Source organism: Chanos chanos, chromosome 5 (genome assembly GCF_902362185.1).
Source record: "Chanos chanos chromosome 5, fChaCha1.1, whole genome shotgun sequence".
NCBI classification, from domain to species: domain Eukaryota; kingdom Metazoa; phylum Chordata; class Actinopteri; order Gonorynchiformes; family Chanidae; genus Chanos; species Chanos chanos.
In genome coordinates this window covers 36,721,318-36,747,449 of record NC_044499.1, presented here as the reverse complement: position 1 = coordinate 36,747,449, position 26,132 = coordinate 36,721,318, and the positions used below count along the sequence as shown (strand labels likewise).

Genomic DNA, 26,132 nt, shown 5'->3' with positions numbered 1-26,132 from the left:
GGACTGAGAATGTTATTCCTAGTTTATGCGCAAATTTATGACGCTTTGATGGAGAGCAACAGGAGGCTTCCATTACTGAAATTGAAAAAGTGGAAATGTGTTTATTGCCAAATTGTTTATGTTAAAGGATAATAAAAAGTAGCCCCCTTTAACATCTAAATTTCTGGTATTACAGTAACAATAACCTTAAAACTGCCACTGAGCTCCCCTTCCTAATAATTGAACGCTAATTTCACAATTAAATGCTAATCCAATGAACGAAGCTTCGAATTTTTCAGTGCTGTTCTGTAAAGCCCTGAACATAACAGTGATGATGACTTGGTTGCTACGCTTAACCAATGCTGTCCGTTGAAAAAAATGAGCTCAAAGCGGCCCAGAAGACCTACTTACAAAAGTTGCTGAACTATATCACTATAGTGATATCCTTTGTGTCTAAAAGGACTGAACAGACTTTTTTTTTGGCGTTTAGAACTAAGAACTACTTTATTACAGATTAAATAGGCCTAAATACAGTTTGAAGCAGAAATAATTAAAAACCTAGTATACTTTTTGTATTTTTGTATAATAAATTAAATAATTTGGCTTTTAAACGTCTCTTTATATCCCGTTATCAAGCCAAAACACATTATTTGATCAATTTTCATTGCACCCCTAAAGTTCTTTATGCAGTCCTAAATTTTTCAAGTTAGGAGCACATGTGCTCCTTGGGGAAAAAAACTAAGTGTCAAGCCCTGTTTCTTAAAACAGTGTTTTTTTCCACTTTAGGTTTTTCCACATCATGTGAACAGAATTTCTCTACTTTTAAGTTTGTAAAAGAATATTTATTTACTCAATAAAGCGTTATTAGATCTGTATATTGCCTGCTGTTTCTCATAGAAGGTATTCACAAACAAATTCATAATGATTCCCTTTATGCAGTTTTGTTATTGCAATAGCCAAATATGATAAATGAATACTGGCCCAAAATATTGGCCAGATAGTTATCGGCCATCCTAAGTCATTAGATATCAATATTGGTATCGGCCCTAAAAACACATGTCGGTCGACCCCTATGCACCACAGTAGACAAGTTCTGATGAGGCCCTGAGAATGTTTACCATTGCTACAGAGATTCCTGTAAACACAATGGATGAAAATTAAAGAGGCCTGGCAAGTTACATTAATGGGATCCATTATGGGCAAAATCAATCATACAGACAATGTTACCAGTTCAAAGAATATAACTGACCAAGCAGTGGAAGTTGTTTTTCTCTTTTTTGCTTTTATTGACACTTTGCATTTTTCAACCTCAAGTTACCAAAAACATTTGCTTCTATGCCTCTCAAAAGAAAATCAAAGGAAAAAAAACATTGTAAATGAAAAACCAACTAGAAAATAAAATAAAATTATAGAAATAGACCAGCTTAAAAGGAGAAAATCCCAATATGCTTTAGGCAAATACCAGGGTCCCAGATTTGGGTCGGTGGTTGAATATGAGGAGCATTATTTGTCTATTAAGAGTTCACAGAAATCTGATGAGGGGCTGGCAATTATAGAGCAGGCAAAGGCAGATTCAAGTCCCCAAATCTCACCTTCAGAAATCAGGGAGAAACCAGATTGGTTCCCCTAAGTCTGGTACATTGCTTTAGAACTAGAACACTGAAAACTGAATACACTCACAAGAAATAAAGAAAACAAAAGAAAAAACACAAGCTTCAACCTTGCACACAAGTCAATAAGAAAACATTACCCCATTTATGTTTTAAATCCATTGGATTTCACACACACACACACACACACACACACACACACACACACACACACAGACACACACACACACACACACACACACACACACACAAACATAGCCATGGCAGCGCAGAACACAAGAGGAGCAGCTTCAGGTGTGGCATAATCATAATTATAATAATAGTAATCATATTGCAAATAATAACAAGAAGATAGTGTTACTGAATTATCAAAACAGGAAGCAAAAGCACTGGATTAAGGAGGAAATACAAGCAGAAGTAAGTAAAAATAACAGTGGAAAAAAAATAAGAGACTCATCCTAGAAACACAGTAGATTGTCCAAAAATATCAAAGGTTAAAAGCCGTTGTCATAACAGCAGTGTGGCCATGGTAGTCTTGCTTACCTAGAGTTACCACATAGCCACCATATTGTCTGTAAAGTCTGCTTTTAATGGACAGCAATCGGTCTCTCTCATCCCCTCTTCAGTACGTTTTGTTTTCCAAGTCCAATATTTGTCTTTATTGCTCTTTTTCTATCTCAAATATTTGTTTTTATCACTCCTTTTTTATCTTCTAAGTAATATTGTCATTCACAATAACATTATCACTGTTGGGATGCAGGGTACACTCCCTTTGGATACTACAGTTTAAAAAAACAGTTCCAATGTGACCCGTCCCCAGACACTGACAGGCGTTGCCATATCATCTTCTCTTCTTCTATTCTCCAAGTTCCTTTCTGAGATGACACTGCCAGTAATTTCCTACAGTCATTTGAAAGAGCCTTTTAAAGGGAGGCTTATTCTGATTGACATACACAACAAAACTACCTCAGACCCTGAGCCCGTCCTGAGCTGTCTGAACGATTTGTATTGTAGCCAACTTATGAGTGTCTTGCTTGTAACACTGCCTTTTCTTCCTCTTCTTCCTCTTCTTTTTCTTCGCTCTCTCTCTGAACTCTAACTTTCTCCACACATTTTTCATGTCCTCCATTTTCCATCTGTCAAGTTCTCAAAACTCAGCTCAAGTTCTCAAAAATCCCAGAACAACCACACGTCCCATACACGAGTCTTAACTCACCATAGAAATCACCTCACGGAAAGACATTATCCTAATGAGGTAAGTGTCCTGTTCTATGGATAATCTACCTTTGAGACCTGATCTGAGAGCAGCCTTGCCGGACAAGGTCTTTGCACTGACTACCCAGAGCCAACAAAAGTCTCTGACCTTTGATCAATTGAAAAGGCCTTTTAAGGGCACTGAGATGATGGTCCTGCCTATTTTAAGGTATATCTATGCCTATTTCCCAGAGACAGCCCTCAGCAACACAGAAAACACACAACATATATACCTGTGCCAAATGCCAAGGACCATTTCTATGGTAACAAGTCTCTGTCCATTTCTTCACCATCTATTTGCTCTCTTTTCTTTAAATAATTTCTTCAAAAGCCCCACTAAAGGCCACCAGAAAATCTTACCTGTAGTAACACACAATCATACACACACCAAATATATTTCAAATAATTCATACCTACATTAGGTATTTCCCAACGTTCCTGTTCTGTCCTCCGCAAATATCTTAGGAAATTCAGTATCAGAGGATAACATCCAACATCAACCTCACAAGCTCAAGAGTCTAAAAACACCATGCCTAAAATTGCATATTAGAGAATCAGCCACCATTAAACTTCTGTGCTAAGCATTTTATATCTAATTCTAATGACTCTAGTGCTCTATATATCTATAAGGTGCATGAAGAGGATGAGGTGTCCAAACAAATCCATATACGGTCAAAAAAAGATCCTCCTGCTGTCCTTTTCTCTTTTTTTTTAGCTTTTTTCTGTTCACATTCAATTCTCTCCCATTTTCTCTTCGTCCATCTTTGTCCCATCTCTCTTTCCATCTTTTGCACTATACCGGTGCCTCCCATAGCATATTGGAGGTAGAGTCCAACTGTAACATCAGCCTCATAGATCAAAGCACAACCCCCCTAAGACACACACACACATACACACATACACACAAGCACACAAACGCACGCACACACACACACACATACACATATACACACACACACAGCCTATTGCTGGGAATCATACAGACCCACCACATCACATGGAGGCATTGGGGTTCCAACATATAGCACAAAAATCTTTGGGATTATCAGTAGCTCAAATATATTACTCCACCAAGTCACCCAGTGCCCCCTCAACATACAATACACACACACACACACACACACGTAATGCTAAGATGATCTAGATTTCAACATACAACACATGCTCAAGAGCAACAACAAACTATCCCAGAAAAAAAAAACTGAAGAAAAATTTCAGAACCAGTTCTAGACTGAACTACTGTTGAGAGGTATGTTTCTTTCTGAAGTTAATGCAGAGACACATAAAAACACACAGACACACATTCTAGCACAGCAGGAGTCCACACAACCATAATGTGTGTGTAAAGTTATTTGGCATAGCGGGCTAGAGTGGCACTTAAAGTGTCAACTCATTGTGCGTTAGCACAGCTTCGGTCAGTACAGGACTGTCATCTAACAAATAAAAAATATTGGCCAGCTTGTGAAATCATATTCAGTGGTGTCCAGCAGGAGCAAATGTGAGTGTGTCTGAGCAAGAAGAGTAACGGACAGGAAGCTACATATATATATATATATACACTCACGCAAACACGCACACAGAGCCTAGGCTATAAGAGGTTGCTACTGAGAGTGCAAAGCACAGGTTGACATACACTCAGACAGGTGTCTCTTTGCTCTTCAGGTCAGGAGCACTAAACTGCCTCCGCATGCGAGGGGGTGTGGTGTACCCCTGGAATTTGGGATTGGGTCCCCAACCATCTCCCATGCTCCCACCATACTCTGGCTCTTGGAACCCCCGAAAAGGGGGTCCACGGGGGTTGTGGGGCTGGTTTTGGTATAGGTGCGGCTGGGCTTGGTTGGGGTAATGCTGGTATCCTGATCGGGGCTGCTTAACGTAACCACCCTCCCGTGGTTGTGAAGAGCCGCCCTCCCCCCTCCCCCCAGGATTTGGTGACTGCCGGCGGTACCGTACACGACCAGCTTGCTGGTTCAAGTTGTTATGGTTGCCATTGCTGTATTGACCCTGGTTTCCAGGCATTGTAGAGCTGTCCAAAGAGTTCCGCCTATAGCGGCGTTGCTGCTGTTGTTGCTGAGCAGGAAATTGATGGTTAACATGGTTACCATTGCCATAGTTTCTCTGTTGCCAGGCACGGTGAGGAGAGGGTATGCGTAAGCGGGGATTACCCATGATGACTGGTACATGGCCAGGCATTTGGAAGGGCAGAGGCAAAAGAGGCATGCCAGGGGCAGGAGGGGCAAATGAGGAAGGGAGAGAAGGAGTAGAAGTAGACGAAGTAGGAGGAGGGGAGGGACTGCCTTTTCGTCCTCCCTGACTCTCCCTCACCTCTACTTCATTTCTCTCCTCCTCTCCTGTTTCTCCTGCACTTTTGCCCTCATCTGAGGCATTGAGGCCCAGCATGAAGGCGGAGTTGGGTCCCCAGGAAAGGCGGTGCTGGGGGTTACTTTTAAAGGGGAACTTCAGTTTGCAGTCCTGAGGGGGGATGAACCGCCCAGTCCCTGGGAGATGGACCACACCGTCCCCACTGGCCCCACCCCCGGTCCCACCCCTATTGCGCAGTCGCTTGGTAATTTGCTGCTGCTGGAGGTTTTGGAGGCGAATTTGTTCCTGTTTGAGCCAGCGCAGACGCCCCCTGCGGAAGGCGGGGTCTTCTTCCATCAAGCGCATCACTCGCTCCTCCTTTGGGAGCTCCTCCGCTGAACCATGGTTCTCCTCTTCACTGTTACGTCCCTGTGATGGCTCTCCATTGTCAAAAGTCAGATCTTCAAGAGAACCATCCTCCTGAAGCCACACACACACAAAAACACATGTCAAGTTTAGATGGTGAAGATATTATTTTGTGTACATACATTTTCAGTATTGAATACAAGGTGTGCATAACATTTGTATATTTATTTACTGTATGAATATTTATTCATTGTATCACGTGTATCTTAATAGAGAAAATGGACATGGATGGTAGTGTGCGTGCCTTACCTGCTGCACTCCTGGTATAATGCTCTCCATCTTCATCATGCGATCTCTCAGTGCTCGTATTTCTTCGTCCTTCATGTTGTTCTGCTGTTTCACCTCCTCCAGGATGTCTGTCAGTTTATCAATATGGGCCTTCAGGTCATAAATACCTGTTCTCCCCTCCTCTCCTCCGCCACCCTCTCCACCCGCCTCTCCACCTTCACTGTCTCCAATTCCCACCGTCTCCCACACGTCTTGGGCCACGGCGCGCCACGTCTCTCTCTCCGCAGGGTCTCGTTTTCCGTACATACGACACAGCTCTTTCATCTTAACGATGGCCAGGGCCTCAATCTCCTGTTTGGAGTGGCGGAAGTCACCCAGCGCCACCTCGTAACAGATCTCTTTGACGGCCTGCAGCTTCAGGTCCCCAACTGTCACACGTTTAGGGTCTTTACTGATGCGCCTGCGCTGGGGGATCTGATAAACACGAAGGGGTTCCCGCTTTTTACCACTGCTGGGCAAACCACAGCGCTTCACTATAGACTGCACCTGAGACAGAGGAACACAGAGAGACAGAGAGAGAGAGAGAGAGAGAGAGAAAGAGATGTTTAAATTTATGGGTATGAATTAGAGCAGTTATATATTAATATAGCAGTGAAATTGTATAACATTGTGAAATTGTGTTATGTACAATGAGTGCATGTCAGTACAGGTAAAAGGGTGTATGTGTGAGTGGTTGTGGGTGCATGTGTTTGTGTGTATTTGTGTGTCACTCTGTGTGTGTGTGAGTGTGTGTGTGTGTGTGTGAGTGTGTGTGTGTGAGTGAAGTACCTTGTTGGCTGGTAGTTTCTCTCTGAGTGATGAGATGAGTCTCCAGCTCTCCTCACAGGACCGTTTATCAGAGTCATCACCACTGTCTGAGTCTGCATACTGCACGCACACACACACACACACAGACACACACACACACACACACAGTAGGAGGGAGTGAGAGAGACTGCGTTAAACACATACACACAGACATAGGAATTGCATGTAGAACCAGAAGTTACAGTCTCAAACACGCTCTCTCTCTCTCTCTCTTTCTGGTTGCATCACTCACCAGTCTTTGCTGCTCAAGCAACAAGTCAGCCTCTTCCTTCTCTTTGCGGTACTGACTCTCAACATCCTGAAGTCTAGAATGGACAGGGGGAGGATGAGGAGGAGAAGGCAGAAGAAGATGAAGAACAAGAGGAAGAAGACAAAGAAGAAGAAGAGGAAGAAGAAGAAGAAGAAGAAGAAAAAGAAGAAGAAGAAGAGGAAGAGGAAGAAGAAAACATGTTTGTCTCACAAGTAGTAACATATGTTACTTTTGAGAGTAATAGCATTTATTCGTATTTCTTCCGTTTACATTTTTTGCCCTTTTATCCAGTTTATCCCAATGTCATCATTGCCAATTCACTTATATTTCTATTCACTTCCACAATCCTGGCAGTACAAACATTCTGGTTGGGAAGGAAGTACAGTACCACACATTTGCTCCTTTCGTATATATCTCTCTCTCCCCTACTTTCTTTGCTTCAGCCTCACCTCTTCTCCATCTCTAATTTGATGTCTATTCCCTGTTTCTCCAGCAGTTCTTTTTGGGCATAGTTCCAGTCCACTGGCTCCCCCTGCTGTTCCTGCAAAGCATTGCGCTCTCGTTCCAATCTGGCCTGTTCTGGGTGGTTAAACCTGAATACATGATTCTTTCCCATCACAACCCGATTCCCTGAAAAAAAAGGGACCAAGGCACTGACATTTTTGTAGCAGAACAGAGGTGTTAAGTCATGAATTAAGACAACAGCGTTACCATGCTTGTGCCTGTTTGTGTATGTTGTCACGTTTTGCTCGTTTTGTGCATCATGACACTTTTCTGATATAGTTCACCATAGCTTACTATTAGATAGACAGTACCTTGTCTGAGCACAACTGGCTCTGTGATTTGTTTTCCATTGACGTATGTCTCTGCCCCCTCCAAAGGCTCCAGGATTACATCCACTACAGAGAGGAAAGAATAAGATAATAACAACAGAGAATAAGAGAATAACAACATGAAAGAGTGAAAATACCTACATACAAGCATGAGCACATCTCTGTCATAAACATACACACAAACACACACACACACACACACACGCACACACACACGAGCACTGGTGGCAGTACACGACATGTGGAGAGGAAGAGGATGGATGAAGATGGCACAGGAGTGTGTTACTAAACACACAGAAGGATAATGGGAAAGTGCAGAAGAAAAGGGATGGAACGTTTTCAGAGTGCTCGGGAAAACTGTCAAACAGATGGTTACCTCAGCAGATTTCCCAGTCAACTTTTCCAGAGACGGAGAGAAGAGAACGATAATAAGAGCTGTGTGTGTGTTAGGTTATAATCTCCTCTCTTTCTCTCTCTTTCTCGCTCTCTCCCACACACACACACACACACACACAGATGCACTTAATAATAAAACACATACCCTCTCCGTTGTCCTTGGTCTTACTGTAGAAAACACAGTGTTGTTCTTTGATGAACTGACCACTAAGCCTGATGTCAACATCTTTTTGCCCAACTCTGGGATAGAGACAGAGGGAGAAATAGACAGTTAGACAGAGAGAGAGAGAGAGAGAGAGAGAGAGAGAGAGAGAACACTAGTTACTCTTCTGCAGTACAGAACCATTATTCTATTCTAGATTACACACAATGATTTGTCCCATATTATCTGTGTGCACTTGTTTGTTAATACCTTTCTATAATGGTTTCCCGATAGCCTCACTATAAAATCCTCAGACAACTCAATTAAATAGATACTGATCATATTCTCTTCTGAACATATGAAGATATGGTTTTAATGTTTCTTTTAATGAGCAGTCTTTTCCTTGAACTTCTATGTTTCTTAGACCTGGTGAGGTAGGTCTGTCTGAGTGAATGAAGTAAACTTGATTGGGTCCATCTTATTTTTATGAATGATGCAAACTGGGTTAAGTCAGTCTATTCAGGTGAATGAAATAAGTAAGTAGATTCTTTAAACTAATATAACACCATGCAGACCTGGTGGTTCCCTCTTTTATGTAGTAGAGCAAACACTCAGACATCAGAGGATCCTCATTCAAATTGACCAAGTGAGGGGTCTGCAACAAAGACAGGATTCACATCAGCGCACAGGGCTACCAAATACTGCAAAGAGTGTATTTCGTGTGTGTGTGTGTGTGTGTGTGTATTTATATATTGTATTTATGCATAGTTCTATGTTCTCACCGATTTGGGAGAGAACACACCAACGGTCCCACCATCCTCTTTAATGGACAAACCCATCTCAGCTAACAGAGACTCCCTGTAGAAGATACGCATCAATTTGAACAGCCATACAAACACATGAGTATACGTGTTTACGTGTACACACGCACACGCATATGCACAAGTCCAGTTACTCTGACACCTTGTTTTCTAATGACCTTACACTTCAGTGACATGGTGTCTCTCACCTCTCCAGCCGAATAGATTCTGTTTTTCTCAGTTTCTCTTCCCACGTCTCATTCAGCTCAGCAATTATCTTCTCTGTCTCCTTCACAATGGATCAAAAAACAGTTTAATACATACTCAAATACAGAACCCTATTCATGTGTGTACACAGATGAGTTTCTATTCATTTAACAAATGGCCTGAACTGAACTGAAAGCCACTCTCCTACTATAATACCTCTTTTTATTGAAATTTAACTCCATCTTTTTCAGCCTTTTGGCCTTAAACTTATATGTTTGCCAGGACCACAGAGTTTAGAAAAGAAAGAGGCAATTCATATCTTTTCCCTCATATACACTTGTGACATAGAGAGCACCGCATGAAAAAAGTAAAATTTCTTCTTTTAATCACATTTGTCTAACCGTCTGCTACGACAGAGTAGTTATTTTCCAGGATTCACTAATGCCAACAGGTGGCAATACTGACTTTAAAATGCCTCAGAGTTAAGTTACACCACATGAAGACAAACATAATGGACTTTCCCCTTCCTACATACAACCCATTTGTTTGCTTCGTAAAACTCAACAACAATTTATTGTGATAAATGTGTTCTCTATGTATCTTAATTTTATGACCTTAAGTCTTTCCACTGCCTCTTCCTTGGTTATCAGTTCTGTCTGGAACTCCTCTGATTGGTTGAGGGAGTTTTCTTCAGAGGCGGGATCACCCTCTTGGCTGGGGCCATCTCCATTAGCTGACGGTTGACTGGCGGGAGTTCCATTAGAGGTGGGGACAGCAGGCAAGACAGACACATTCCCACTGCCAACACGATTATTATTCACCTCTGCACCTGGGAAACAGTGAGAGCGTGAAAGAGAGTGTAGGTGTATATTATATTGTCGATGCATGATCTGCTCATGCACACTGGCACTGTATAGTTTCTTTATTATTTATTTATTGTTGTGTACACATAGCATGTGTATGTTTGACGCTGTTTAAGGTGAGCAGGTATACTTGTATATTTGCAGTATGTATGTGTATACTCTGTGTGGATGTTCTTCTGTGAGGAGTCAGTGTTGGTAATGGGTTCTAACGGATTATGAGTTTTCTAAGTGAAGTGTGCATGTGTGTTTGTGTGCAGGTGTCTGTATGTACGTTTGTGTGTGTGCAGCCTGTACCTTGTGCGGTGATCAGCTGGCTCAGCCCTTGAGAGAGAAGCAGCTCTCTGAGTCTGTTCACTTCCTCCTTCAGCTCTCTGATCAAGCGAGCGTTTGGATCCTCATTAATGATAGCGTTACAGCGGATCTGCTTTGCACGGTCAGCATACCTGTACAAAGATGAAAGGGCGCGAAAGGATCAGGGATCGCAAGGAAGCAAATGAACACGCAAATGAGATGAATGACAGGATAGACATATGAAAGAATGCATGTGTGCATATGTGATGACGCATACGAGAAGCATATGAGATACTCTGCGAAAGAGCAATTTTTTGCAAACTTAATTAAACCACAGTCGAAGTCTGTTGCTTTGTCCTACTCTGTGTGCATTCCAATTTTGTACATACCATGACAAATGTGTTAGAAGACAATTCAATTCAGCGAGTCAGTCTTAACAGATTTTGCCCCTTTGTTTAGCTAATGAAATGCTCTGTGTTGTTTACTCAACCCTGACAGTTTGCAGTAGACTGCTAGGGATTTAATCTGTTGGGTAATGGATGGCTGGATGGGTGTGTAGACGATACCTTAGGGTGCTGAGTGTTTCCTCATAGTTGATGTCTGCTGGGCTGAGGGCAGCAATCATTGCCGTGCGTGAGTTACCACCTAAAATGCACATGACCGCACTCATCAGTCCCATTTTAATCCACCCTTTTCACACTTTAGAGTGTCCCCTCTCTCTTTCTTACCCAAGTTCTCTTTCAGTAGCCACGTCAAAACCGAATCTCTGTAAGGAATGAAATCAGATTTCCTCTTCTTGCTGCTTTGCTAGAAACACAGATAATAAGACACTAAGATAGAGTCTTTGAACCATTTGACCATCTGACATCACAATAAAGAACTGGCATTTACATATGCATATATGATAATGTATATACGATAATGTACGTTTATACGATAACGCATATGAAATTCATTTTGTTTCTGTTTCATACTCACCGCTTCAGCTAAAGCAGAAATGACCTTCCCCAGAGTGGTCAAGGATTTATTAATGTTTGCACCTTCCTGGAACAGAAGTATTAAGACTAAATTAATGTGTGTGTGTGTGTGTGTGTGTGTCTGTGTGTGTGTGTCTGTGTATGAGCGAGGACGTTTCATTCTTGTTGTCTAAAAACAAACAGTGGTCCCAACTAGGGGTTGCACAGAGGACTCGAGTATTTGAGTTCTCGAGCAGTTACATCAACTCTCGAGTTTCTATATTAACACTGAGTACTCGTTAGCCTCGTGATGCTATGCTGAATCGCACGCATTCAGATAGATCGATTATTTAAAGAGAAATGATTTCTTTCATGTTCAATGATAATAACAACTTATTAAGACCATTACGCTGTGTGGAAGATGTGCGCTGGCAACAGGCAAGCAGTTTGATTTTCTTTTATTTGTCCTCACATTGTGGATTATCGAATGTGTGTTTGCTTTGTTGTTGTATTTCACTGTGCAAATTTTCTTTCCCAACTGTCATTGTAACGAAATAAATGTTCAACAGTTGTGAGTTGTGGACGTATTTCTCAAGGATGGCTCTAACATCGAGTCTGTCATATAGTAGACTAGGTTACTATACTAATGCAGCTAAACAACTTAATGTTGTTGAAAAAAAATAGATGCAAGCAAATATAACTAATTTAATTTTTAAGTCGGTTAGGCTTACTAATGATGACCAGGTTTCGACAAATTTACAAAACAACCAGCCACTATATCTAAACACAATAATTAGTGAAAAAAAACACTTTGTTGACTGAACTTTCTGTCTTGGGCGATTGTATAATGTTGGTAACAATAACGTTAAAATATCCTCGGTATTATCCATACTGCACCATTACGTAAGGTAAGACCAAGTGTTGTCTTCATATCATATCATTCATTTTATGCTTTGTTCCATGTGCTGAGACTAACTCCATCATAGTTGCATAGTTACCCCCCCCCCCCCCGCCTCCCCCAAACTCCTCAAGAACTTGAGTTTTTCAGGAAAGGAGTACTCGAATTGCAAAATTATGCACTCCTGCAACCCCTAGTCTAAACTCACAATTTAAATGTTCAGTTTAAATCCTTACATCATGCACACAGATTTTGATATACATTTTCTCCAGTGATGTACAATTTTATGTCTCCATAGAGTGCTAGCAGGATTAACAAGTGCTCATTCCAAAACTGCATCACAGATGTTTAAGTTTTCTCCTGCTTTTTATCCACAGGGAGTTAAGTGTGACCTCTTACCTTTAACCTCATGCCTTTTGCCCCTGAAGAGTCAGCTCTCTCACTGCCAGCCAGATCCACCAGACTGACTTTACTAACCTGAGAGAGAGAGAGAGGGAGAGGGAGAGAAAGAAAGAGAATGATGGAGGAGAGGGAGATGGGGGGGGGTGAGAGGTGGAAATAGAGATGGGTCATACACCATTGGGGGGGTGGGGTAAGTGTAGCTCTCCGTAATGACCCCACACAGTGGCTGACTAAGCTTCTCTATTAGACAAACAAACCAATACACAAAATAGTCTTTCCCATGTACATACACACACACACACCTTTTCTGTGTTCAGACTTGTGAGCTGGTCTTGTCGGCGCTGTGTGAAGACAATGGTGAAAACAGCATGAGAGCGACTGCTAGTCTCATTCATGTTTGTGGCCGCCACCGTCCTGATAACAGAGTAACAGAGTAAATCTTTTCACCATATATATTGTAGATAAATAATATTATTGTTATTTGATGTGATTGCAACTCGATCCCATCTATAGTCATAAAAAAGACAATTCAGCAGAACAGGAAAACCACATACAGGCAACCACACCAACATACACACCAGTACCACGCACACTCTCGTATGTACTGACCGGGCCTTATTGCCACAGTCCATGAGGTCAGCGATGTCGTTGTAGGAGGTGACGGCGAGTTTTGACAGGTCTTCCACATACGGCCCCATGATAGGATGTTCTCTCACCCTAAGTGCACCTTTACTCTTCGGATTCAACAAGTCCCGCACGCGCTCACAGTAAATCTCCATATATGAAACCTGTACGTAAACATACACACACACACACATTAGACACATTAAATACACACACATACAGACTCTAAGTACATCTCCATATGTGAAACATGCAAATAAACACACACACATTAAATACACACACACACACAGACTCACAGTAAATCTCCATATATGAAACCTCTACATAAACACACACACACACACACATACAGAATCACAGTACATCTGACACCTGTGCATATGCATACATACATATACACATTAAATACACACATGTTCTCACAGTATATGTCCATATATTACACCTGCCCATATGTACACAAGGGTAAAACACACACACACACTCACAGTAAATCACCACATACAACTCCTTTCAATACACACAAACACACACACAGACACACTCTAACAGTGAATCTCCATTTTGACATTTGCCAATACACACACATTTACACACACACACACACATACACACACACACACACACACACACACACACACACACACACACACACACACACACACACACAGTACTCACAGTAAGTCCATATACAACACCTGCATTATTCACAGAGAATCTCGCTTTATGTAACTTCACAATACACTTCAACACATTTTTGACTCTTTTATACATTGATTTTGTTAAATGTGTTAAACTCTTTGTGAGCTTGCGAGGTTCTGGTCAGTGACATACTGTAGCTTTAACAAGGATCACAAATAAACACATGAAGGTAAAGATAATGTGTGTAAGTTTACCTCCACTGAGAAGGAGAGGTCAGGGTCTGTGTTTTCTGTTATACGCTTGAACAAATCCTCACACAGCTGCAGGACAACGAGAACAATTACAGGAGAAGAGTTGAAAACAAGCTGTACAAAATGTACACCTACACAAACGCTGTATATTTATGCTAGCAGAACGGGTGTGTACAACACTTGAAAAAGGCACTAAAAACATACTGACTTTGTTTCTTCTGCATACCTCTGTATGTATGTGTACATATATGTGTTATAATGTGTGTATGTGTGTGTATAAGCCCCATATGTTACCTGTGGAATGATGCCTTGTTGGCCTGGCTCCTGTTTACCCATCATGGTGTAGGACTTGCCGGCTCCTGTCTGGCCATAGGCAAAGATGCAGACGTTATATCCTTCAAAGGCGTGGAGCAACATCTCCTCCCCAATGTCCAGGTACACCTGCCTCTGAGACACAAAGGCAGGATCCTCTGCCTGGAGAGAGAGAGAGAAAGAGAGAGAGAGAGATGTTTGTTTTTTGTGGTACATGGCCCAGTTCCCTCATTGTGTCTGTCAGAGGACATGAGGCAGCTGACTGACATTCCTAGCATGGTACCTAAAGTCGACTGAAACCACAGCCAACTCGTTGGACCTTCTGTCTCTGGAGCTGGGACAGAGGCAGATCTGGGTCAAATACATACTCTGAACGATTATCCCTATCCCAGAATTCCACAGTGATCTCTTACCTTGACTCCTGTTTTACTTTCTACTGTCTACAGATACACGCTGAACTGCCTGGTTAAAAACATACAAAATCTCCACAATACTTCTACTGACTATCCAAACCTTTCAGTTAAGTCATAAAGAGAAGAGGCCAAGGAATGGAAACAGTTTATGAGGTTTGGGACAATAGGCTAAACTGGGTGAGTGCTGTGAACAACCAATAGGAAAAGAGCTTACTGTAGTGTGGGACCAATAAGAGTAGTCAAATGTGAAGTTCTTGGCTGCTTCTTTGGGCTGCTTTGGGTTGGTGATGCCTGCAAAGACAAAGAAGGGCACATGTCACGTTCTTTCCACAAATTGTTGCCAGGAGCACTGGATAGAACACCCACAGTGGTCAAGCCAATAACATATCATATCATTTACATTTAATATGGATCAAAAAGAGCTGGTCTCACAGTGTTATAAAGCATTACACTGCTCACTGCTAATGCTCCTCAGCACGAAATCAATTGTGTGGGTCCTCAAATGACATCACCTGGTTTAAAGTGCAATGTGTCATATCCAACCACATTTATGACACATAAAGTTAAATTTGCTTAAATTCATCACAGATTTGCTCATTGAGGCCCCCCTGAGGATCCCATGACCTCTGAAGGACCTCTAACATGATGATATCACTGAGCTCTGAACCGCCCTGTTCAGAGGCCTCTCGGCAACATTATTTAGACAACTCAGAACCAGCTGAGTTGCATCAGTGATAGCAGCATGGACTGCAGCATTCATGGCCTTGTCTGAAGTCCTGCTTTTCACCTCATCTGTATTATGACATGCAAGAGTACCACATATCAACAGATGCTGGTGCCAAACAGCTAATGTGTACCTTTAGACTGAAAGCGAATGTTAAGTGAGAGACACTGTTCGGTTCAGTGCAGGGGTATACATGAACAGTGCTGCAAGGAAAATGACATCATCATCACAAGACAACGCTAAGATATGTGAAGTACTTTTAGTGTGAGTGAGTGTGTGTGCGTGTGCGCGAGCGTGTTTGTTTTGGTCCGAAAGACTGTCTGATTGTTTAAAGAGGGCCTCTGAGAGGGGTGGTGTCTGACTCATGTGTATTAAGTTAACTGGAGCTCTGCTGTGTGTATGGGCATGTGGGTCTACATCCTCTGTTTGTTTTCTTTATTTCTGGACCATGAATTACTCATGAGTGTGTTTGTGCACTCTCCTTGTGGGTTTTTTTAAGTTCTGAGTGGAGTGTGCATGTGTTTTCACACATGCCTTGTGTGTGTTTGTGTGTGTGTGTGTGTGTGTGTGTGTGTGTAACTGAGAGGGAGAAATAATAACACTGGTGGGAGAGGAGGATGGTCACATGACTACACAAGGAATTCTGGGACTGTGGTGGGATGTTTCATGTGCTGCTTGAAGTGGTATTAGGGTTGTCATAGTGACAGGACAACGGCATGTACACCGTCTGCTGATTCTATTTATATGTAATGTGCCTGTGAGGGAGAGAGAGTGTGTGTGAGTAGGAGTGTGTGTGTGCACGAGAAGGGGTCTACAGAGTTTCAAAGTAGTCTGGCACTGATGCAATATCGCCTGGTGTTTCTCAACACTACCTCCCACATGCACACAAACGGATAAGGCCTAAAAAACTTAAGTGCATTTAGACAAAACAAAGCCTAATTTGATCTTTTAGTTTTACCAACATTTAAAGAGGCCATCATTTCAAGCAGCAGGTATGTACCAAGGTATTATCAGCAAATCCTTTATTATACAGTGTATTAAATTAATGTACATGTTTTAAATTATGGCTAAGTTATAAAGCTGATATGTAACCTACAGAAAGAATGGAGAATAGTTGAAGATGGTATTTGCCAAATCCATAACTACATATTACATGGAGTGTTATGAAAAACACATGCACATATTAATTGTTCACACATATTTTCACACACTAAACTGTCTGTATACACACGTGAACACAATTTATTATGTAACACGTCACGAAATTCCTGCCTGAAGTAGCCCTGTGAAACCTGATACTGATTTATACCCCCCCCCCAAAAAAATACATATACACACACTAACACACCACTCTCTTTTTCTCTCTAGTTAAATGTCTCTGTCCATCCCACAATACACCAACCAACAGCTGAACGTTTCACAGTCTCATACAGAAACACACACACACGCACCCTCCACACTAAATGTCCACCATCAGCATGTCTGTGCTTGTAGGATGGTGGATACCTAGGCAGGGGCCTGGGTGACAGAAGTGAGGGAGGGAGTGTTCCTATGCAAAGCATGTGCCCTCGCCTTTCTTACCCACATGAACGTGGACAGACACATTCTAACAAATGTGTCCCAACCACTGGCACTCCACACATTCAAAACATCCATCAGTCTCATACTGGACCCTCCGCGAAGAAAGCCCGATGAACCTCCAAAATAACAACCCTGTGGAAACTAGAACTTGAAAGTGATCATCAGATCTGAGTGTATTATATGCCCATAATCTACCATTAGTTTAGTTCTCCTCATTAGTTTACGAACAAGTTTAGTTTAGACGTACAAATACAACTGTGTACATAGTCCACCATTTGTCACAACCCTACAAAAAACACAATAGCAACTTAGAGACAGATACAATTCCCAACACTGTACTACATTATTCCTTAACAAGACATGCTGAAGTGAACTCATGCATAAAATACTTCATACACCCAACCCAGACAAATCTCTAAATATCTTATTTAAAACACACACGCACACACACACACACACACACACACACACACACACACACACACACACAGAGACACACACACAAATTCAGAAAGAGGTGGTGCTTTGTTAAATCAAACATAAACGGGCTGTACTGATAGGAAAAACATGAATTTGGTCTTTCACTCTCCTTTCGCCAAGCTTCAGTCTGGGAATCTCCCTAAAATACACAGATCAGGTGTCTTCACTTTGTGTGGGGGACAAAAGAGAGCAAAGGAAAGATAGAGGGAGGAAGGGCAGGAGTAATGAGAAAAATAGAAGGAGAGAGAAAAGTCTAAAAAAGGAAGGACACAAAAATGTTACTGGGAGGTGCAGAGGGGAAAACACTACAAGAACCAGAAGGAATAATTAAAGGAAAGGAAAAATTGTGCATCATGTGAGAGTTTGTCAGAAAGAATATATGAAAGAGAGAGACAGACAGAGAGAGAGAGAGAGAGGGAGAAAGAGGGAGGGAGGGAGAGAATGTCACTTCATTATCAGCTGCATATGAAAGGTATTGGGTTTCTCTGGACTGTACCATCTTTGCTGCAGTGGTGGGGGTGGGGAGGATAACCTATGATCACAAAAAAACATGTAAAATGGAGCATGGGTGCTATCCATATGTGACACAGAAATAGAGAGAGAAAAAGAGAAAAGGGAAAAGAGGGGGAATGAGAAAACAAAAAGAATGAGAGCATGTTTGTCTTAAATTGTCTGAGTGTGCATGGCTCTGAAAGTGAATGTATGCGGGAAGTTTTTATAGGGGAAAAATGTGGAAAAACCTCACTGCCAAGAATCTGAAAGACCCTCTGAAGACATGCCCAAAACCACCTCAAACACACACACACACACACACACACACACACACACATCTCTCAGTAATATAATCCTGCGTATATGTGTGTGTGTCTGTGTTATTTTTTTATGTGTGAGTGTAATGGGTGTTCATGAGATACTGTGAATTTGATTTGTTGTGTGTCTGAGTCTGAATATGAAAATATATATTTGTTTGCATCTGTACGTGTGTGTGTGTGTTCACTCACATGTGGTGTTGCCTTGCATCTGGATGACACACTTGGCGTCTCGACTCATCTCACGGTTGTTAAAGGGTCTCACGCGGACCGCTACCTTCACTGAGGCAGCCATTTTACTGACAACCTGTGAGCCTGGGGGGGGGGGGGACAAAACAGCCAATTAGTAAACAATGACAGCCAATCAGAGTTCAGCCAAACATACACAGTCAGTCAGTGGAAGATCTGCCATGCATTACTGAATTCAGTGGGACTCAAATCAATATTCCTTTAAAGTTATTTCAAAGTTGACTCATTATTATTATTATTCTTGTTGTTGTTGTTGTTGTTGTTATTGTTGTTATACTGGCAGCATATTGGGTGATAACATCATCCATCCCCAGAGGAATCTAAAAGGATTTCATGCACAGAACACTAAGGCTCTTTAGAATTGCCTGAATGTTCAGAATTAATTAAAACCTTAAGAAAAGTACCATGGAATAATTAAACGAGCAAGGTTTTTAAAAACAGCAAAACCCCATCCCTTCATAGTATTACTTTTAAGAGTAAAGTGACTATTTTTTCACATTTCATTTTTAAAACTCTTATCCATTCATTCTCTTATCCCATTTCCATGAACAACAAAGGGATAACAAAGCAATATTGTCAGCATTACATGAATAAAATGTTTCAGAGAGAAAAAGTTAAACACTGAAAATATGAAATGAATTACATGAATGAAACATATAATTTGCTCAAGCGAATTCCAGCCGTCTGACTCCTTGAGCAGTTTAGTGTGTGGTGTGTGGTGTGTGTGAGAGAGTTGCTATAGCTACAGGGATATTTTTTAACCTCCCCCACTTCTCAAAATTGATCTCACCTTCTACCCAATTCTACAGCCCCTCTCTGTCTCAATCTTTATTTCAACCCATTTTAAAGCTGTATTGTTGGCATGACTGTTCAAGTATTGTTGCCAAAACTGGTCAAATGAGGGCAAAATCCCTTCATGCATCACACCCACTCTCTCGCTCCACCCTGGATATGTGAGTGGGGGTGTGAGTGTGGCACAGAGTCCAAACATAAAGACCTAAATGTGGAGAATGCAGCAAACATGCAGAGCTGTTTGACTGGGTGTGTAGCTCTGCATTTGTGTGTGTGTGCGTGTGTGTCTGTGTGTGTGTGTAGTTGTGCTATCTTAGCTTTAACGAAAACAAATTCAGCAGTCAAAACAGAAGCATAGAGAGATGAGAGTGAAGGACAAAGAAAAAGAGACACCACTAACCCTGGTTCATATTTCTTTTGTTCTTTGCTTCCTTTACCTTTGATGTTTGTTTTTGCTCTGTTACACCCTTTCCGATCCCTCCACCCCTATTATGTTACGTATGAACATATGAACATGAACAAGGATGAATTCTCAAAATGTTTGCCTAAAGAGAGGGAGATGGATGGATATATATATATATATATATATATATATATATAGAGAGAGAGAGAGAGAGAGAGAGAGAGAGAGAGAGAGAGAGAGAGAGAGAACTCCGGCTGCAACAGGTGTTGAAGTCTCTGCAGGTGAACAGGATTTGGCTCACAGCCAATTCGCAGATCACACACCAACATGCCTCAAGACGCATTACATCACGCACATCCTCTGTGTGACAGGACTTGGAGGGAATACAGTCTCTTTCTCTCTCTATGTGTGTGTGTACATATGTATGTATTTGAATATTTGCCTGCATAAAAGATACATAATAAGATATATCATCTGAATTGTGTCAAAACCATTTCTAAATTATTACTCAACAGTGCCTAACTAAGGACATAGCAGATGTTCCTTAATTAAACCGCATATGCCTATGTGTGTCTTAACTGGTGTAGTGTGAGTGTGGTCTGGAGGTTTCCCTGTAACAGGCAACAGATGAGGACTAAGTAATTCCACAGCAATTTGTCAATCAAATTTTTAAAACCTGGCCTGTGGGCAGGAAGTGCGCCATAGCCATAAACCTCACTCCTCCTTCGACCCTCAGACTGATAATTCACACAAAGACATGGGGAATATCACCGACGGCTATGGAACAGTTTGACTGACAGCCTTATCCTGGGAAGAGTCTTCAGCTACTTCTTACTGAGCTATTTCATACTTTGCCTGTAGCTTTAAAAACATCAGACTAGCTGCTCTACTACCTGCCACAGCGTTCTACAAAGCGCAATAACAGACCAGGCATATAAAATGGCAGTGTGGAAGAACTCTTTCAGTTTACTTAAAGATGTCTCTGTCCAGCATCAGGCCCACAATCCATACAGCCTGTCAATAAAAACAGTCGATAGATGACAATCCATTCTTAGGTCAGAATGATTGTTCTACTGGTCCAGTGACCCTTTTATTAATGTTTTACAAAGGGCTCACAAACTCATGTAACAAAGCTTTATGTAACAGCTTGGTCCTACATCACAAACAGGAAAATGACTATTTAAAAACACGTGAGCATGTAAACATTTGCTAAGCGTCAAGTAAGACTTCATTCTGGCAGATAGTCCAGTAAATATTTAAACATAAAAAACTGTAATTGGTGTAATTTGAGACTCCTGCCAGCTATGCACTTGTCAGGTTTCCAGCTTCAGAACACAGCATTGTTTTAAATATCAACCTGAATGAGTTTATACAGCAAACAGCAAAGCCTCCAAGGTAAGTTACATATTACCAATTTAATGGATAATCAACTGAAAATGCAAGTTGAAGTAGGTCTTGAATAACTGTTTAAAAGCCCGTGACAAACGCAAGTTAGCAAATACTAAAGGTGGCTTGGGACAACAGGATATGGACAAACCAGTGACAGCAGAGTTCCTGTCCGTGTGGAATTCCGAGGTGAGGTGTGGTATTCCGTAAGGAGAAGTTACAGCATTAGAACTGTCATGTTCTCAGCCAAGCAGTTCTATTGAGTTTGAAGTTAGGAATATGTTGTAGCCCTGAATCAGCAAATATCTTATCTTAACCAGCTGGAAACACACACACACACAAATACACACACTTACCAATCACATCAATTCCATCATTCTCTTAATGACTCAATTATCAAAAATGAGACTTACTCAGTGTCACTGCTCACTGAGTGAATGTGTACACGTGTTTTTACACATTCTATACTTTATAAAAATGGCTTTCCTCTTGGCAAGACCAACAGAGGAACAAAAAGAAACTGGGGAAGTGTCTCAGACATCTTATCAAGTAGAAATGGACAAAATGAATTCCATCAGCTGGCCAGTGCTGACAGGGCTGGGAAAAGCAAACATTCACAGTGTGCAAGCAATCGATCCCTCAGTAACTCATCAACCCAAAATTGTATGCCACTTCTCTGATTAAAAGCCTTTGGTCTTTATGGTCCTAACGCAAGAATTTTACCAGCATGCCATTCAGCCCTGAGTGAATATTACAACCGAAAAGCTCACAAAACAAAACAAAACAAATAGTACGATAGTGCGGAGTAGCACAGAAGATTAAAACAGAATCTTCAAGTGATTTATGACCTTATAGCATAACTGATGTTTGCATCAGTGCATTAATGTTTACATTACAGTATCCAATCCATATTCAGTCATAACAAACCCTTATGACAATTCCTACTCCTGTAGTCTTGTTGTGTGTAGTCTATCTCACTAACCATGTGACAAATAGGTATCACTTATATTTGAGACGTAACTGTCCACGAAAAATGCTTTCAGCTCTCATTGAATTTTTCCATAACCCTAACTCTACTCATAAAGGTGAGGTATGGTACATATAAACTGTTTCTTATGTAAACATTGTGAAAATCTGGAAATGTCAAGAGAGTTCCAGTAAAGAATTTAGAAAATTGAGATTTTTTTTTTACATATGTTTTCAGTAGGCCTGTCTCTCCCTGTGGTGGTGAGGTGAACATTTGGACTGTGTCACAAAAAGAAGGAAAACTGTTACATCATAGTAAAGGTATTCCAAGCTGAAGACGTCTCTCTCTCTCTCTCTCTCTCTCTCTCTCTCTCGATTTGTGTGCACATGCACAACCATGAACTTTCACTAGCATATGAACGACTGTCTCTCAACTAAAGTTAGATATTCAGGAAAAGAGAGAAAGAGAAAGAGAGAGAGAGAGAGAGAGAGAGAGACTAATCGCAGAGCAGCTAGATTTTAAAAGGCCTTTCAAACGTCCGGGCCCCGCCGGTGGAATGTGATAATGAATGGTGCTTGATGCGCGCGGCCGCTGCTCCAGCTGTCACAAAGCCGGCCCAGTGTGAGAATGCGTATGTTTGTGTGTGTGTGTGTGTGTGTGAGAGAGAGAGAAAGAGAGAGAGAGAGAGAGAGAGAGAGAGAGAGAGAGAGAGAGAGAGAGAGACTAAAGATAGAATTCGTGTTGCTAAATCTGAAATAACACACAAAACATCGAGCCCTTAACTTACCCAAACATGCTTTTCATCTGATTCTTTAAATGATCAATATCAAAACATGTTTTGATTCTACAGTGAAAACTAATATCCGAAACTTTCAAACACCTGTTCGACTAGAATATGTAAGTTTATAATTGTATGCATACAAGGTACAACGTGCAAACTGATTTGTAGACATGTAGTTAAACCGGTCTAATTGAATAATTCAGAAAACAAAAGTGTAGATCCATGAGTTTAAAATCGACGACATTTTAAAGTGATTTTCTGTGTTACGTTACAGTTCTCCGTAAGCTTAACACCAGGTTAGTCCATTTTGACTGCAGACTGACCATTTGGCTCGCTCACGGGAGAAAACACATGATTGCCCAGGCCCCGACAGGCAATAAGCTTACTGTCACACAGAAACGCGTGCACGCACACAAACGCTCTGTCTCGCTCTCTCTCTCTCGCACACACACACACACACACTGGGAGAGTAGGAGGAGAGACTCTACTCATCATTTTATTCCCACATTCAAAAGCCGTAGCCACACCAAGACGCGTTATTGTACCATTGAATCGTTTGAAGAGGTTAGATTGACGCTCAGGTTTGGAATGCTTTTATTCCCCCTGCGCTGTCACCCCAATGCTCGCCAGTGGCCACGTATGTCCTCTCATATTACCGGCAAACTAAACTTGAGTCAATAAGTTACGAGCCACTCGCTGACTCCGGATAGCCTATATTTGAAATTGGCTCAATGGCCAACTTCTTTCTGCGTATGTAGATCTCATAGAGAGTGTAACTCTCTCAGCAAACTCGGCCCAGAGCTGGAAAAATGACTCACCTTCGCCGAAATGGAGAAAATTAGAATCTCACTGAACGGTCCCGTGCGTCTGGTTAGATAGTCCCCATGGCCAGCGGCGAAACGACAATCAGTTAAAAATATGAGAATTAAAAAGTTTACCAGTGTTGCCAACCCCCTTATGCGACCTGGTACTGACCCCTCTCATTCCACGGTGCCGGACGGGACACGCCAATGCCAGTTGCAGAGGGGGGTTTAGAGAAGAGAAAAAGTTGGGTGGGGGCGCTCTGTCCTTTAAACAAATATAAACTACTGACGCACATAAAGAGAAAATTCTTTCTAATTAGAAAAGGGAGAGACGACTTTTTCTAAAGAAAAACCTCCCGTGTCCTCGTTGTGTTAGGCAGGACAGCACAAAACTTTAAAACCCGAAACTGAGTAAGGGGGTTACGGAGCTGCGGCCGAGGACTGACGAATCTCTGCTACGGAAAAAAATGGTAAAATCTCTTCTCGTTCTCCGTAGCGGACAGTCCGGTTGATGACCTCTGGCGCAGAGGTGTACAGGGGCAGTTATTTTGCCGGCGTTGAGGAAGAGCAGTGGCTAATTGTGAATAAGAAAAAAGAAAATAAAAAGGGAAAAGAAAAGAGGAAAGTTGCCGCTGGCCGCGGTGTCTGCGTGCGGCCGCCTTCAGTCACCCTCGCTCCACAACCCCCTCCCATCCGCGTTCAGCAGTTCCAGTCGTTCGCCATCTCTGGCGTGACGTCAGCCTGGGAACCGGAGACTGGGGAAAGAACTTAAAGGGCAAGAGAGCGTAGAAACGCTTATCAAGTTCTTTCTTTAAATATAAGTATTGCTCTCCATTAATGTTTATCGACATTACCTGACCACATAATTATTTAGAGGAGGTCAAGATTTGCTTATAAAAGAGGTGTAAGATGTCAAAACAGACAGCTTCGCTTGACTAGGTATAATGGCATACAACATTCTTGTTTGCCTGAAGCAAAGGCTGACAGAGGTAAACATATGTCGTGTGATTCTTTTCTACAGCGTCGCTTTCTCCGTAACTGGTGAATAAGATCTCTGAAGTGCGACTGCTACGCCAGCGTGGTTATCAGTACAGTAAAATATACCCCAAATCCCAGTGACCCCCCCGCCTCCACCCAGTGCGTGGCATGACCCAGGATACCAGGTGTTTCCTGACTGTAACCCCCTTCCCTCTCCACCATGAAACACACACGCACGCACTCACTGAGCGAGAGAAATACGCCGAGAATCAAGCCGTTCAGCAGATGAGCCAAGAAAGAAACACAACTATGTAAAGTTTCCGTTTAATTAAAATAACATTTTGACTATACTCGTAGTTTCTTTCCAGAGCATCAAAGACATCATGTCTGGCCAGATTCTCTTTCGCAGACGGTGGTTTGCGCCGTAAGAGGTTCATCAAGGCGACACGGTCAGAAACCTACGAAGAAAAATAGCAGGAAAATAGAGAAGATTATTTCGTCACTACGCTTAAATGCCTCAACATCAAAAGTCACCCAGGAGCTAAAGTACAGGTCATTTTTCATCAGTGTTTTCAGTACAGTCAATCATCATCAAGTGACTACGTTTGCTACTGTGTCCATTTTCGAATAAAAGTCTTCAGATACGAGCGACATGGCCCCATCAGCTGCTGATGCTGAGATAAAGATTGAAACAGTGAACATGAACAGTGATTATTATTAAAACGTAGTTAATTTATGCTTTCTCGGTATTTAATGTCCGACATCGATACCTCGATCCCTGTTTCTCTTCGTCCATGCTGTCTCCTTCCTTTCCTATCCCACTTCTTCCCTATCTTATGTCCATCGCCACGTCCAGAAATGAATGATAGCATACACAGCGAAGCACAGAAAAAGAAGAAGACTTGGGCTATTAAAGGACAAATAGATAAAGAGAAAATAAAACCAAAATCGACTTATCTTGGCGGTTTGGTTTGCACAACAGTACCCCACGATAATACACGGCAGCACGATAGTTGTTTAGCATCCACGCATTAAAATGTCATTTTTAAGTCTTTTAAATTATGAAATATGTTGTTCGGGAATAGATAAATCGTCTGAAATAACCCGACAGTAAAAAGCAACGGGCTCCACCAATTAGGTGCAGACGTACAGCCTGGAATGGTTTGATCCAGCCGCCAGAGTTCTAGCATGACAGGTTTCCCAGCAACAGCATCCACCACGTTCATGGCCA

At 41.8% G+C, this 26,132-nt stretch overlaps 1 protein-coding gene across 1 annotated transcript; it reads right to left on the bottom strand.

The window, feature by feature from the left end:
* Window positions 1–1,249: 1,249 nt before the first annotated feature.
* si:ch73-375g18.1 (kinesin-like protein KIF1C) lies at window positions 1,250–24,593 on the bottom strand. Its single transcript, XM_030775983.1, has 23 exons — window positions 23,939–24,593; window positions 18,735–18,857; window positions 15,163–15,239; window positions 14,518–14,697; window positions 14,227–14,292; window positions 13,313–13,491; window positions 13,006–13,117; window positions 12,701–12,778; window positions 11,426–11,491; window positions 11,176–11,254; window positions 11,014–11,092; window positions 10,451–10,599; window positions 9,908–10,122; window positions 9,296–9,375; window positions 9,069–9,144; window positions 8,862–8,941; window positions 8,290–8,384; window positions 7,731–7,814; window positions 7,365–7,545; window positions 6,898–6,970; window positions 6,627–6,725; window positions 5,820–6,344; window positions 1,250–5,624 (listed from the first exon to the last, which is right to left on the bottom strand). The coding sequence occupies exons 2-23, from the start codon at window positions 18,835–18,837 to the stop codon at window positions 4,479–4,481; spliced, it is 3,822 nt and encodes a 1,273-aa protein (XP_030631843.1). The 5' UTR covers window positions 18,838–18,857; window positions 23,939–24,593; the 3' UTR covers window positions 1,250–4,478.
* Window positions 24,594–26,132: the final 1,539 nt, after the last annotated feature.